At 34.8% G+C, this 16,770-nt stretch overlaps 1 protein-coding gene across 2 annotated transcripts in view; it reads right to left on the reverse strand.

The window, feature by feature from the left end:
• Positions 1–16,770, reverse strand: part of MEF2A (myocyte enhancer factor 2A) — a 162,201-nt gene that overhangs the window by 39,189 nt on the left and 106,242 nt on the right. For both annotated transcript variants that reach the window (XM_011957695.1, XM_011957686.1), the window contains 3 exons: positions 12,661–12,792; positions 9,536–9,755; positions 8,685–8,744 (listed from right to left, as the gene is read on the reverse strand). In XM_011957695.1, the coding sequence (XP_011813085.1) occupies positions 8,685–8,744; positions 9,536–9,755; positions 12,661–12,792 (412 nt within the window). The remainder of the gene's footprint in view (positions 1–8,684; positions 8,745–9,535; positions 9,756–12,660; positions 12,793–16,770) is intronic.

Raw genomic sequence — 16,770 nt, forward strand, 5'->3', positions numbered from 1 at the left:
TGGGTGCAGCACACCAACATGACACATATATACATATGTAACAAACCTGCACGTTGTGCACATGTACCCTAGAACTTAAAGTATTAAAAAAAAAAAAAACTAGAATAGTATTTCTACTTTCCTGTAAAATAATTGTATCTCTAACATCTGAAACATTTCAAAAATTTTATGGGTCTCTGAACAAGCTGTTTGTCCCTGGGTGAGTTATTTGACCTCCTTAAGCCATATTTCCTTAAATTGAGGAAGGAGGTAGTAACATCTCTTGTAGAGTTCATGTATTAAGTAATAAAATTCATGTAAGAAAACAATAGTTTCTGGTATTTACTAAAAGCTCAGTGAAATCAGCCAGTGCTATGTGGACCTCTGAAAAGGTGATGATCATGTCTATCTCAAATTTGAGCCAAACTCAGATGTATATATCTGTTAGTTACGTACAGATTTCCTATGTGCTAAAATGCTATTAAGGACTTTCCGTGAGTAAATATTATTACACCTTTGGGAGTCATTAAATAAAAACTTATGCTAACACACACACACACACACACACACACAAAAGAGAAGAAAAATTAGCAGGGCATAGTGGTGTATGTCTGTAATCCCGGCTACTAGGGAGGTTGAGGCAGGAGAATTGTCTGAGCCGCAGAGGCGGAGGCTGCAGTGAGCTGAGATCGCGCCACTGTACTCCAGCCTGGGAAACAGAGTGAGATCTTGTCTGAAACAAACAAAAGAATTTCTGAGCTCCAGATAATTAGTGTGGTTTTTTTCTTCCTTACCCCCACCTTCCTCTTGTTTCCTCCAAAATGTTTACCAAGTGATCCACTCAGTTTTAATTCATATGTATGATCTAATTTTGCTGTGGGGACTGGTATTTCAGTTAACCTCATGAGGTTATTTCCTGCATTCTGCTTTCATTATCTTGAAGGGGTATGTATTAAATCCTTTCCACACCCCATAGAGTAATTTCCTGCATCCTGTTAAGCTTCAGAAAGCAGTACAGTTTAAAAAACAACCACTTCACCAGGCCATCCTGTGGAGTAGAGATCATCTATGAGTTGGATGGAGGTAATTGCTAAGCCAGACATTTGAAAGATTAAAAATATTTAATAAACAATTTTATTCAAAAATAGGAAGGTTAAATAGAAACTTCATTTTGTGTAACAGTATGAGAATGTCAGATTAATAATTTTTTAAAATATAAAATGGCATGAATATGTGTTCTGATTCTGGTATTATTTAGAAGAGTCTTCTTTACTTGATTTATACTCAAATCTGAAGGAGAAAGTAGAATTTCCTCTCAAAGACATAAAATGATGTAAATATATAATTCAGAGCCACACCTCATCAAGAAGCACAAATACTATTTTCCCACATGCAGTCTACGGTCCTTTAGATAGATATGACACGATGGTAACTCATGAGAACCAAATTTCAAGAGTAAGTGGGGACCTAAAAGCACAGTATTTCTTGGTGTAAAGTCAGGAGTCAGTAGCAGATAATGAGTAAAGGATGATGTAAGTGTTTGGTAACTTGCCAGGCTGAAGCTAAGAGAATCTCCTATGCATGACTTGTTATTTTGTACAGTGCAGTGGTATATACCCTAACATATACCTTCTTACCTCCAGCTCAATTTTTATCACAAAAATGAAGACATTTTTTAGATAGACTTCCGAGGTAAACACTTTCAACACTTTCAGTATATAACTCATCTTGTCACAGTTTACGAATCTAGGAACTACAGTATCTACTCTAAATGAATAAATCCAATTTAATGTTGTTAAAATGTGTTTCCAGATTTCAAGGTAATTTACTATCCTAACACAAATGTGAAAAAAATGCTCTTGAGCCAACTGCATACCTATGCCTTCAGAAACTTAACAGAACTGGATCTCAATTACAGTCCTATAGCTATAAGATAGGTCAATCAATTCCATCAGTCTGGCTCATATTCCAAAATATAAATCACATCAGCTGAAACAATGCACTCAAGTAGCTGGCAAGTACTCTCTGTCCTTAGATACTACTCTTCTAGGGTTAAACTGCAGACAATGATGTCATTAATATTTCATTATGAATTCATTTCAGAAGTCCAAACTGATAAGCAAACTTCAAAGGATTCTGAAAAACTCATCCAAAGCAAAGTTCAATCATATTTGGCAAAACTGTCATAAAATTTGACATTCAGCTGATTATTCAATAAACAAAAATACATTTTAACAGTTATAAAATTATGTCATTTGTGCAAAAAACTGCTTGAGGTTTCTGAAAGTAGGAAAGATACAGGGCTACTTTGAAGGCAGTGAGTTATCTCAACTTATCAAACTCCTTGTTCTACTCTTTACCCCCTTCTCACTACTGCACTTGACTAGTCTAAAATAAAATAAAATAAATAAATAAATAAGATCACAGGTTTTGAAATAATTGAATGCGTATGTACCTGATTCAATGAAATTTCCTGTAAAACGGACAACATGGATCCTGTCCAATAAAAATTTATAACAAAAATAGGCAATGCTCATGGGGTCTGCTTTTCTTTCTGAATACTATATTCCCCATCTCAATCCCACGTGGGCAGCCCCCAAAAGGCAACATATCTTCTTCTCTTTCAGAAACTTCAGCATCTTCATGAAGCATGAATGCTGAAGCACATACAACTTCAACTATCACCTCCATGTGAATGACTGAAAACTGGGTTTCTGCTTTGTCCTTCCTAATTTCCAGTCCATATTCAATAATCTGGTGGCCACTTTCACCCAGACATGCTGCTGTCATCTCAACTCAGCTTGTTCTAAAGACTTCTACTACTGCTGGCTTCCACCATCCCATCTCCACCTTCAGAGCAATCAAGCTTTCTTTATATCTTTTGCCTCTTCCATCTCTTCTTTTTAATTGCCAATGCGCCTGCTACAATGTAAACTCTTATTTTACCTTCATTCAACCCCAAATAACTCCAAGAGCATCCTGAGCCTTTCTATGTCTAGTACCATATATGTTTTTTCTCTTTCTCAACATGTTTTTAAAAAGTGAAGTTGTTGGATATCTAAGACTTTATTTTATGCTTGATATTTAAAAGTGTGCCCAAAGTAAAAAGTCCCCAAAGTCATTTGAACCACAGTATAAACCGAGTATCAAATATAAACTCCCAGTAGAGAAATATACCTAGTAAATAATAATCAAATAAGCAAATTACCTCTATGAAAGATGTATACAAATTACAATATATACAAAGCTGTCAAGTTTTATTTGCACAGATGACAAATGGAAAACAAGTTATAAGTAAAAATAAAGAAATGTTCTAATTTACTACAATAAAGATGTTATGACTGTAGAGGTAACTGTATTAATACAGCATCACAGAAACTAGAAAGAGTAAAAAACCCTTACAGTCCCACCATCTTAACGTTAAGTATTATAATCTCTTTGGATTTTTCCCTTTTTGTTTCCCATGCTCATATTTTTTGCTCATTTTAAATCATAACTAAAAAGAAATTCAGTTGAAATTTCATTTACTTCATTTTCATATTGTTGAATATGTTGATTTCTTCCTATTATTCATTACTACAAATAAAGTTGCAATGAAGCTTTGCTTATTCTAACTTACCTCTTCAGGAAAGATTCCCAAAAATGGGATTAGTGGGCTTGGAAGGATAAACATTTTTATGACAACTAAAACATCTTGCAAAACCTTTCCAGAAAGATTGTTACTAATTTACAATGCCACAAAAGCATGCATGAGATCATCAGTTTCACCACGCCTTCATTAGCACTGAACATCACAATAAAAAGTGCTAACAGTTGGGAATTAGTAAGTAGCAGTAGTATTTTATTGTTTTGTCATTTTAATTTGAATTTCATGATTACTACCAATGATGAACAACCTTTTCAGTTTTAAAAATACTAGTTAGGTTTCTTTTTTGAATTGTGTATTTTGGTAAAATTAAATGCCCATTACTAAACATTCCCCTATCTGTTCCTTGGATTTTATCTTCCTTTTTTCCTCTGGAGAACGAGGAACATGTATTATCTCATATAAGAAGTCTGCGGGAAGAGTGGTCCCAGACTCAGCTGCTTCAGCAGCTCAACACTGAGGGCCACCAGCTTTTCACCTTATCAACCTTGGCATTTTGACCTGTCATCTTAAACTGACTTGCCTCATGATCTCAAGACGGGTGCTAAGTTCCAGCTGCCACATGCAGACAACAATGTCCAAAGACTCAAAGGCTACCTATACTTTGTGTGTGAATGTGAGTGTGAGTGTCTATAAATTTTCTCTCTGGATTTTGGAATAGTATAAATACCACAAAATGTACATTATTTTCTCTTATAATTTAAAAAGTACCTTTATATTTGTTGTTACAGTTCCTTTATCATTATATCTAGTGTACTTTTTATTTTCAAAACTGTTTTCTTGCTAATGTAACACATAAACAGAAAATGTACAAAACAAAAATGTATAGGTTAAGGATTTATCACAAAATGAAGATCCATGTAACCACCATTCAGATTAAGAATACTGCCAGAACCCCAGAAGTTTCCATAATTGGGCCCCCTAAAATATTCCCACAGTCCCACCTACCCAAAGTAACCACTATTGTGAATTTTACACTAATTTCTTGGTTTTTCTTTATGGCTTTGCCATCTGTCTACACAAGCATCCCAAACACTGTAGTTTTTTTAGCCTGCTTTTCAAACTTTATATAGATAGAATCCTGAGTATGTATCTATCTTAATTCATGTTTGATGACATTCATCCATGTTGAGAACTGTTGTGGTTTCATTTTCATTGCAGTATAATATTCTTCCATATGAATGTACTCTCTTATATTTATCCATTCTACTGTTGATAGAGATCTGTACTATTTCTAGATATTGACTTTAACATAACGTTGTGCACATTCTTTTACGTATCTCTTGGTACTCGTGCACAAATGCATTTCTGTACAGTACCTAAGAAGGAGTGAAAATGCTGGGTCACAGAATACACGTATCTGCAGCTTAGGCAGATAATGCCAAATGATTGCAGCAACTTGTACTCCCATTACCTGTGTATGAGTTTGTGCTTTTTCATAGCTTTGTCAATATTTGGTATACCACCTATTTCATTTTAGCAATTCTGGTGGGTGTGCAGTGTTCTCTCTTTGTGGTTTAATTTTGCATTTCCATGACTACTGAGACTGAGCATTTCTTCACATTTATCAGATGCTTCTTTTGTGAAGTGCATGTGTTCTCATGCATGTTTTCAAAGTCGAGTTTTCTTTTTCTTATTCATTTGTAGGTATTCTTAAAAAAAAAAAACCCTCTCTATTGATTGTATATATACTATATATATTCTCCCATTCTGTCTTGCCTTTTTAGTCTCTTTACAGTGTTTTTGATGCACAAAGTTTCCAATTTTAATACAAGCAAATCAATCTTTCCCTTAGGCTTTCTTTGGTTTCTTATTCAAGAAGTCTTTCCCTTTCCTGAGTTTGTTCAGTGCTTTAAAAGTCTCAAGGATGCCTCTTCTTTCAACAGTACATGGGACTGAAGTATTCCAGCTTTAGGGAAGCAGGCAGAAGATGCAACAAAAATCAAAATATGAACAACGCAAATGGAAGACTCGTCTATAAACAAATTATGCTTTTGAAAATGACAGTATTGGTAAAAATGATATGGTTTAAAGATAACGCAAAACTGTCTGGAACTGACCTATCACAAGTTTCTAAACTGGAGCTGATACAGTAAGTTATTACACATATACAGATAAAACATTTAAAACGAGTAGAACTTGCAACTCATGCTTATAATACAGAATAAACATTCTTTTCCAGTATACAACACAAACAAAAACTGAGCATATGCTGGCCAATTAAAAAGTATCAGCAAATTTCAGATAATTTAATCATATAGAGGTAAGTTATCTGGTAACAAAACAATCTGGTTAGAAACTAATATCTAAAAGATAACTAGAAAATCCCCATGTATCTGAAATTAAGAAACATAATTCTAAATAACTTACAGGTTAGATTAAAAAGATAAAATGGAAATTAGAAAATATTTTGAATAGAATATTACTGAAAACATTCAATTTTATTAGTCTTTTAAATAATCAGTATTTGTTTTGTTAATTCAATTTTATATCAGTATCAATATTTGTATTTTTATGATAACTGAAACATCTTGCCAAAACCTTTCCAGAAATATCGTTACTAATTTACAATATCACAAAAGCACGTATGAGATCATCTGTTTCACCATGCCTGAAATAGAAAATTTTCTATTTTCTATTTCAATGCTTATATCTTTATAATTTGGTTCTACCTACTTTAGGTTTAATTTGCTGTCCTTTTCTGACTTTCTGAGAAGCAGGTTTAGTTCACCATCTCCCAGTCTTTTGTTCATAAAGGTTTAAATTTCTCATAAAACACAGCATTATCTGTATTCCACGTGAGTTTTATAGGCCTTCCCAATTTGTGGCTTTTTTGTCGGTGTTAGTTTTGAAAAATTCTCAGTGATGATCTCTTCAAATACTGCTTCTGCCCAATTTTCTCTGACTTTGCTTCCTGGGACTTCAATTTAATGTATGTTACTCCTGTTTATTGCATGCTCTGGGTCTTAATTTTCCATTCCTCTGTGTCTCCAAAATTCTGGATAATTTTCTATCTTATCTTTTAGTTTCTTAATTATTGTATTTGCTTTGTCCAATCTGTTATTAAGCTCATCTGTTAAGTTCTTAACATTACAGGTTTTTTTGGTTCTAAAATTTCTAGTTTTTTAATACATTTCAGTTCTCTGCTTTTCTCAAATTTTTTTTAATACCCTTGAACACAGTAAACACTGTTATATTAAAGTCAAAGTCTGTGCCTAATAACTCCAAATTCTGGAGTTCCCAGGAGGCTGATTCCATTATTTATTTCTGCAAGTTTTCATTTGCTTTATCTGTGTGTGTGCCTAGTTCAGCTTATGTGCCAAGTTAGAAATAATAAGGTCTGAGATGGTATTTTCTTCTTTTATTTATTTATTTTTGAGACAGAGTTTTGCTCTTGTCGCCCAGGCTGGAGTGCAGTGGCATGATCTCGGCTCACTGCAACCTCCACCTCCTGGGCTCAAGCGATTCTCCTGCCTCAGCCTCCTGAGTAGCTGGGATTACCGGCGCTTGCCACCATGCCTGGCTAATTTTTGTATTTTTAGTAGAGATGGGGTTCTGCCATATGGGCCAGGCTTATTTTATTCTTCCAGAGAATATTTGCTTTTGCAGGCATCCTGGAACCCCTAAATCTAATTTCTAATCACTATAATCTAATTTTAAGAAACCTTTGGGAGGCTGAGGCGGGCAGATCATCAGTTCAGGAGATCGAGACCATCCTGGCTAACATGGTGAAACTCCATCTCTATTAAAAATACAAAAAAATTAGCCCAGCATGGTGGCGGGCACCTGTCGTCCCAGCTACTCGGGAGGCTGAGGCAGGAGAATGGCGTGAACCCAGGAGGCGGAGCTTGCAGTGAGCAGAGATCGTGCCACTGCACTCCAGCCTGGGGGACAGAGCCAGACTCCATCTCAAAAAAAAAAAAAAAAAAAAGAAACTGTATGATGCATATATAAGATGTTGCTACTAAGAAGAACTGTTTATCTCTGGTTTACTCCAGCCTTTTGGGGTATCAACCCAATGTGAGAGAAGCATACTAGACTCTTACAATTCTTGGTGGGCCCTGAACTTATTATTTTGTTGAGGGAATCAAAAACATATGCGAAAAGGGACACAAAAAGAGTATGTAGGCATACAAACAACTGAAACAAGAGCTGAAAAAACCCATAAATATTTGGAAATACACACACAAGAGTAGCAGCCCTTGTGTTTAATTGGTACGACCTTTATGTATTTTCCCACATTTAACTGTTTTCTGTTAAGTAATACTCCACAATAGGTCTTATCTGTTTAATTCCATTAAAACATTTAATACTGTGACAGATATAATTAGGCATTTATTCCTACTTTAAGTCATTATTTTGTAACTTGTCTTAATATCTTTATTGATGTTTGTTTATTTCTTCCTCATCATTTTTATTAAGTCATTCAATCATTTCCAAAGTTTTTTTTTTTGAGAAGGAGTCTCACTCTATCACCCAGGCTGGAGTGGAGTGGCGTGATCTCAGCTCACTGTAACCTCTGCCTCCTGGATTCAAGCAATTCTCCTGCCTCAGCCTCCCAAGTAGCTGGGACTACAGGCGCACACTGCCACGCCAGGCTAATTTTTTTTGTATTTGAGTAGAGACAGGCTTTCGTGGTGTACCCAGGCTGGTCACCAACTCTTGAGCTCAGACAATCCACCCACCCCGTCCTCCCAAAGTGCTGGGATTACAGGTGTGAGCCACCACACCCAGCCAAGACAAATCTCTTAATTATCTTTCTATCTGTAGAAGTAGACAGATCTACCATTTCTTTTCATTCTAATCTCTCTGAAAACATCTCATGCTATTGTAAGATAAAGCAGGTAACAGCCTAACTTTGGTAAGGAGAGAAGACGGAGAAAGTTTCTCCTTAAGATTTTTAAGGAATAAAACAGGGGTGTTTTTAAAAAATGGTAAGTATTAGTCAAAGTACCCTTCAGAAGGAAATTTCCCAGAAAGCTTTATTTCAGGAACAACATTCCTTTAATCTCAGATAGGATAGATACCTAACAAAATGAAATAGTAGGAATTCACTCACCCACTGGGCTGCTTCCAGCTCCATTTGGCACTGAGAGGTCTGTAGTGCTCAACATCCCACCTAACAACGTTATGGAGAGAAGGCAGAGGGTACAGAATGAATATGAATTAGGTCTCTTTACCTGACTGAATGTGAACCGAACAGAGGTAACTCTCACTCTAATTTTAAAGAGACACACACAAAAAAAACTAGCTCAGTCTGAAGTTGGCATTAATATGTAATCTGATGTAGTTGCATATCTCACATATATGAGTTTACCTTTCAAGCTTGATGTTGCCTTCAATACCAAATAGTGGTATTGCATCAATACCAAAATAGTACACACTGATAAACATGGTGGCAGTATGTAGGGAGTATGATTAAATTACTAAACTAAATCTAGGACTTAAGGGAGAGGAGACATTGCATTATGTAAACTAATACAATAAATGCAATGTAAATTCTGCTGAATTAATGAAGTAATTCAGCCAGGAGGAGATGTAAAAGATACTCTAACTTCAATCAGGTAAGTCTATCACCCATATTTCTAACATGAATGGCTCACATTCTACTTTAAATCCTTGCTTGTGATACCTAACTAAATTTTCTGCCCGTCAAAGTACGGCTTTCCCATGAGAAGGAAAGCGTATAAATGGCAGGTTCTCAGTACTGTTCTACTTTGCACGACACAATGCTACACTTACAATTGATTTTCAAAAAAATACTTTAAAATGAGGCCAATTATGTAGCAGTGACTCTTGCTCATCAAAACAATACAATTAAGAATAGCAAAATAAGAAACTGCTTATGTTAGCAATTACTTTTTTCACCGTCTTTATTAAAGAACCAACATAACAGGTATCACTACATACCTGCATTGCCAGTACTCGGTGGTCTCTGAGGAGCTCCAGGAGACACATTTCTATGTAATGTGGTTTGAGGTGGAGACAGCATGCTTGAATCTGTTAACGTTGAGCTGGCTGCCAAAGATGGGGACACCAATGAACTCCCTGGGTTAGTGTACGACAAAGCATTGGGGCTGGTCACCGGAACTGTGACAGACATTGAAAAGTTCTGAGGTGGCAAACCAGGCTGTAAATAAAGAAAAAGAAGGAAAAAACTGTTGGTTTCATATTCATCTACAAAGTAACTCTTGAACTTTAATGTGGCAAAGTAACTCAAGTTACTAAAAGTAGAGGATAGGGATAGTTTCTTAACCAATTTACAGATTAAAGCTATTTTCTTTAGAATTATGTTTGAACATGAATATGCCTGACATGAGCCTTTTCAACTTTATATATTAATATATACTATCTATATTCTGTATTTCAAATATTCATAAAGACAAATTTAAGAGGATAAATCTGATAATCAAATAGTGTTGTCAAATTTAGACATTACGAAATATATCACTGTCACCAAGTAAGCCTAATTGGTACTTCGATGTAAACCTTAATAACATTACATTTCTATTGAGAGATACCAAATATAATGGAAGGAGAAAAGTGTATACACACATCATTAACTTAATATGTCAAATCTGAAAAATCATAAATATGTCCCATTCTGATTAACTAAATTTCTAAAGGGCAAAACTAAGAGGTAAAAAAAGTAATTACATACATAACAATGCAATTTGAGTTAAATGAAAATGCAAAGAAATCTAATCTAAACAACAAAATTAACTACTAACCAAGCCAGTAATAGAAGTAATGAAGTTTTTGGTATCTTCTTTAAATTGTATAAAGATTAAATTACAAATATTGTAAATGCTAACCTTCCCTCCCTCCAAATTATTCCATGCCCCCTTTTTTATATTTTCCTCTTGCATTTCCTCCACAGACCATTTACAATATGCTTGTTAACCATGATAAATATATGTTGCTTTTTAGAATTTAAAGTGGGAGAAAATAAAACAACTTTACTGTGCCCTCATTTTAAAAGAGTAACATACAAAAATAAGGTAACACTGCTAATTCAAAGTTGGAAGAATATATTTTATTGTACTTTATTCAATAGTTTATATCATGCAGAAAAATTATAATACATCAACAAATATAAAAACAGTGGGTATACGGCAGTTTTTTTCAAAAGTAAAACACTTTTATTTGTGCAATATCTTTGCAGCTTTAACATTAACTGCAAGGTCAACAACATCCCTTCATTTGCTACTGTATTGTTTTTAAGAATAATAATGGTATTTGCCCAAAAGTAACTCCTTAAAGCCATTTTTTTGTGTGAGCTGGCTTCTTATACAGGTTGAGCATCCCTAATCTGAAATTCCAAAATCCAAAACTTTTAAAGCACCAACATGATGCCATAGAGAATTCCACACCGGATGTGTGGAAACGCAGGCATACAATCCACAGTTTACTCACTGTCTCCAAGGGGAAAAGGACCTTCCAGTCTCCCATCAGCTTCAATGTATCTTTTCTGTGCCCACTCAGATTCCCTCACGCAAACACATCCACAAAGGGTAATAAAATGGCATATGTGTAGGCTACACATGCTAACAGCAGGTTCCCCATGATGCTCCACATGGGGCCAAGACCTATGACATGGGTGGCTGAGACAGCAACATCTTTGCTTTCTGATGGTTCCATGTACACAAACTTTGTTTCATGTACAAAATTATGAAAAATATTATATAAAACTTCCTTCAGTCCATGAGTATAAGGTATGTATGAAACATTAATAAATTTAATGTTTAGACTTGGGTCCCATCCCCAAGATATTATACATATGCAAATATTCCAAATTTTGAAAAAAATCCCAAATCTGAAACACTTCTAGTCCCAAGTATTTCCAATAAGGGATACTCAACCTGTAGTACAGGACTACTATGAAGACATGATCCATCATGCATACTTTAGGGCATAGTTTTGAGAGAATTAACTCTGATAAAATAAATATCAGCATTGAAACTAATTTGTTCAAGGGAGGCTGACCTATATATACAGAATTAGGAAATTAGATCCAAAATAACTGTTTTAAGTAGCTCTTGCCAATGGAGATTCCAGTGAGAATTCTTTGAAGAACTATCAAGTCTAGGAGCATGAGCTCAAAGAAAAATACTCTTTCACTATGGTTAGATGAATGAGTATACAGAAACTGTAAAGTCACTATTTGCTTTGCAATCAGTTTAAGAACACTGTTGCCTTAAATTAAAATTAAACCAAGCTGCTCTTCCTTAGTATCTACAGCACAAAAAAAGAACAAAATTTGGTGGTATTGTTGCTAAGTGATTTGGGGACATTAACAAACTGCAAGGCAGTAAGTTTAGCTCTACTATTACAGCAACTACACAAAATAATTGAAAATAACTTAGAAAAAAAACAAGTTTTGCAACAAACCTAACTACCATACACTTTGCTTTCTCAAGATCTATTTAAGAACATAAATGTTTTTAAGTCATGGGAGTAGAGGGAAAGTTATACATATTCTATAATATAAATCATAGAATTTTAATGCTGGAAGATACCTTAAAAATCATGAGAACCAACTCACTTTATAGATGACGAAAGAATTCAAGATGTTTAGGTGCCCTATCCAAAGGTATTGAGGTAAGAAGTAGCAAAGTCTGGATCGGCATGTTTTCTCTTCACCTCTACATTTAAGATACTGAACATGTATAAGATTTCAGTAATTTTAAAGTTTTATAAAAAATACTAATAAAATGCCTTTCTTCCCTTCTACTTATTGTTGTCATCACCCACTATAAAAATAAGCAACAAGATGTTTGGTCAATCTCTTCATGCACAAGATAAAAGCACAAACCATACTTTAGTACTCACTGCGATTTTATGATTCCGCATCATATTATCAAATTCCTCATTAATTTTTTTATATTTTTCTTCTGTATGTGGAGTTAGCACATATGAAGTATCAGGGTCTGGGCTGTCGCACCCTCTGTGTTCCTTCTTGTTCAGAGCCTAAATAATGAAGTTAACAAAAAGGATCAACAAATAAAAAGTAGAGGTAAAGTAAAAGTACTTACAGGGCCTCGTTTGAAAATAAAATCACTATCTTCATTTAGTTTGCTGAATCTGTCCTCCGAGAGTGGACTGTGCTCAAAGTAATCGTCAGCATCAGGGCTCTCACAACCATTAAGGCCTTTCTTTCTTAAAGTCTGAAATACAATTGGAAAATTCACACACAAATAATGCTAACTTGCCATGAGTTTTTCTGTAAAATTTATTAAGAGAGCACAGACGGAATGAACTGAATTATACAAGAGCCACTGAAACGGTTTCTAAATTATCACAAATGTACTTACTTCTTCAAATAAGATAAACATTATATATAAGTAAAATTAATTCTCCCGTTGTATGTTAAGAGAAAAGAAATATTTACTTGTTTAGATTCTTCCTTTCAAAACTTCTTAAAATACTAAATTACTCACTGCTGACAGTTAAAACTCAAATCTGATTAAAGCCTGATCAATTTATCAATTTAAAATTCTATGATCAATTTATCCGATATAACCAATGCATGAAAGAACTAAAACAGAAATCCATAAAAATGATACTTTGAGAAGTTATCTCATCTTTATAAACTGCACATTTCAGCAACTTCACGTACTCTTCCTTTCTGCCTATCAAGAGTTTACCTTACTCAACAGAAAGAATCAGCACAATATCCCAATAATTTCATTCCTATTATTCACTTTCCTGTATAACTTTGAAATACAAAAGTTCAAACTTGATAATTACTTATGTCTGCAATGACTCTTTCCTATGTAGAATGTACAAATTATTAGTGACTTTACATACTTTTAAAATTTGCACTCAAAAGTTATTCAGAGTGTATTTCATGGTTTGATTTAATCCACTGATTTGACTTTCTGGAGAATTTTCTCTTCTTTGTTTTTTCTGAGATGCAGTCTCGCTCTGTTGCCCAGGCTGAGTGCAGTAGCACAATCTCGGCTCACTGCAAGCTCCGCCTCCCAGGTTCACGCCATTCTCCAGGCTCAGTGTCCAAAGTAGCTGGGATTATAGGTGCCCACCACCAGGCCCAGCTAATTTTTTTTGTAGTTTTAGGAGAGACAGGGGTTTTACCATGTTAGCCAGGATGGTCTTGATCTCCTGACCTTATGATCTGCCCACCTCGGCCTCCCAAAGTGCAGGTATTACAGGCGTAAGCCACCGTGCCTGGCCCTTTCTGGGGAATTTTCTTGAGTGCCATTAAAATATCTCCTGGATTATACTGACTTTTTTTTTTTTTTTACTTGCTTTAGGGTAAGTATAATGCAAAAAACAGTTGGTTTTCTGATTTTTAACTTAAAGTCATCATGAAATAACTTGTCCGGTACTTAAAAAAATAAATTAAAAACCAAGAGCTTGAAGATATACAGAATATTCCTTTACTTTCAGAATGTCTAATTTCTTTCCTTCTTCTTTTTAAAAAAATCCTGGTGAGTCTTAAAGTAGAGTCACAGGGTTCAAAACTGAAATGGCTGAGACTTCTTAATTTTCTGGCCAACTGCACAGAAGGATTAGGAAGTTAAAATTTCCAAGTAAGCCTAACTAACAGAGCTTTATTAGGAAATAAAGCTTGATCACTGAACTAGTCCCAGAGAAGTTCATCAATAAATGATTAAATTAGATCTAAAGATATGTTTAATTATTTCATAGCAGATCTTAGTATCCTTTAAATATGATTAGCAATAATTATGGATGTTTATTTTACTCCCTTTTTCTTGAACGAAGTGGCATATAAACAGTACATTAAGATTCAAGAATTTTTTTCTTAGTTTCTCCAAAGTCAAATTATTTTTAAAATTCACTTTATTTCATTTGATTTTTAAAAATTTTCCATGAACAATCATAAGCAATCATTAGTATAGATACGTTAGCTTATTAAATTACTTAGCATGTGCATATAGCAAACACGACATCTATTTCTCCAACATTTTCTCCATGGCACTAGGCTCTATGAGCCTAAGTAATCACATGGACTTTTATGTGTGCTTGGCCATAAAAGGTCCTGTTGTTGGGAGCACTAAAGGATAAAGGCATTTATCCCCCCCCACCCATGGTAGCAAGTTTACTTGCCAAATCTTTCCAAGTAGCTATGGGCAGTGAAACCATAGCCACTCAGAACACTGGAACACATTGAACTCTTAAAACCTACACAGCACTAGAAACAGAACAAATATAGTAGGTGCCTACACACAGATCTTATCATAAAGTTGTTGATTTATTCTAGTCCTCAATCTCTGATATTTCCCCTCAACTTTCATCTATTTTAAGACTAGTGAATTCAGTCTTGCTCTTCTTAGTAAGCAGTAATGCTTATCACTGAAATTTTCACAAATGGCAATCACCAAGTATATATCTCTTTGATCATATTTTAATTGCCAGAGAAAAAAGAAGACAGCTTTTGTTCAATAACTACATGAAATTTTTATTCTACAAGAGTAAAGAGTAGGGTTAACCCTACTTGTATTTATGAGGAAGGAAAGTGCTCTGATATCTCCAGCTCTGCAAGCTTTCACTTCAGATGGGGTTTCTGTCACCATGAGAGAATTTAAGAGGCTCTATCAGCTTTGTAGATAATAAGCTAATGTACCTCTGTTTAATAGGCAACTTGTGTCTCCTTATCACTAAAACACGAGAGTTGTTTTGAGGACCCAACTACCATAAAAAGACTTTTTCTGTCTTCACATTACCAAATAGCACAACAGTAGAAGTTTCTCCTGTGCCACTGGTATTAACAAGTGGAATGCCATAATCTATTAAGAAGGCCAGGCAAGGTACATATGAACCAGGCCAGCTTCAGTCTTCTCACGCACAAGTTAGTCACAATACAGACACTTGCTCAACGAGGAAAACACAGTGTGAAAGGTCACCACTATGAGAGATCTGCTTATTCCTCATAAAGAAAAAGGAGAAAAATGCATCAGGAGTGCTAGTACTGTGTACTCTTTATAGCTATTACTAGTCATTATCATAATCCATTCTAAAGTAAAGAGAACTTCAAAGATACTTTATTTCTTGTAAATAACGTGAGTTTTTCTATGCCATTCCGACAAACTTGAGGAGAAAACTGAACTGTGCCAAAATAATTTCAAATTTCAATGGTGTGCACCCATTTAAGTTGACTTATCCCAGTTGCTTTTCTTAAAGAAATGTATTCTAAAACATACATTACAGGCTGCTATAAAGATCAATTTAATGAGTAATTATTAATCAATTTAAGCCGATTGGATGCACCCCGTTCTGTACATGTTCCAAACTAATTCAAAGGTCCCAATTGGCAAGATTACTTAAATAAAATCCTAACATTAACACACTTATTTTTTTCATCAGTTCACTTCTATAGAAGACAGTATTTTTGGAGGGTCTGTTAAGCACTTATTAGAAACAATCATTTTTCTATTTATGTCCATTTTTCCATTTATGTCACAACAAAGTTAAATTCCATTACGATTTTAACAGTTTTTTTGTGACTTGGGCCAATTCAGGTACATTCTGCATATTGTCATTTATGGTAGAAAATGCAAGATTTAAGTAATAAATTTAGCTAACATTTACCTTTCAACATCAGTTATGTAAGCATAGTGAAATATTTTTAAATGAACCCCAAAAAACTAAATATCTTTAAAAACTATGTATTGTTTAGAGCACATTCCAAGTTATCTGATTCTATGGGGTTTGTGTCTTGGTTTTTGAGCTATTTTATCTTCTATAAACAGAAGATAATTTGTAGAAAACTGAGAGTAAAGCAAATAATTTGTGTTTGTAGATGTGCAAATAAATTCCGTCTGGTGGAAGTTCAACTGACTTCTTCCCTCCACTGTGGAAGAGCCAGTTTTTGTATTTATGAAGCAAATTCATTTGGCCTTCTTGGTGGGCTTATATATTTGTCTGATCTTTGAATTTACCAAGGCAACATTTTTTTCAGGCTCCCTCACTAATAAATGACTTAAAATCTTTGACTCATGTTCACTTTATATCTGTCTGACAGTCATAATTACCTTTATAAAAAACTATGTTACGGCCGGGTGCGGTGGCTCATGCCTGTAATTCCAGCACTTTGGGAGGCCGAGGCGGGAGGATCACAAGGTCAGGAAATCAAGACCTCTTGGCTAACACGGTGACACCCC

Source organism: Colobus angolensis, unplaced genomic scaffold, assembly GCF_000951035.1.
Source record: "Colobus angolensis palliatus isolate OR3802 unplaced genomic scaffold, Cang.pa_1.0 Scaffold112, whole genome shotgun sequence".
NCBI classification, from domain to species: domain Eukaryota; kingdom Metazoa; phylum Chordata; class Mammalia; order Primates; family Cercopithecidae; genus Colobus; species Colobus angolensis.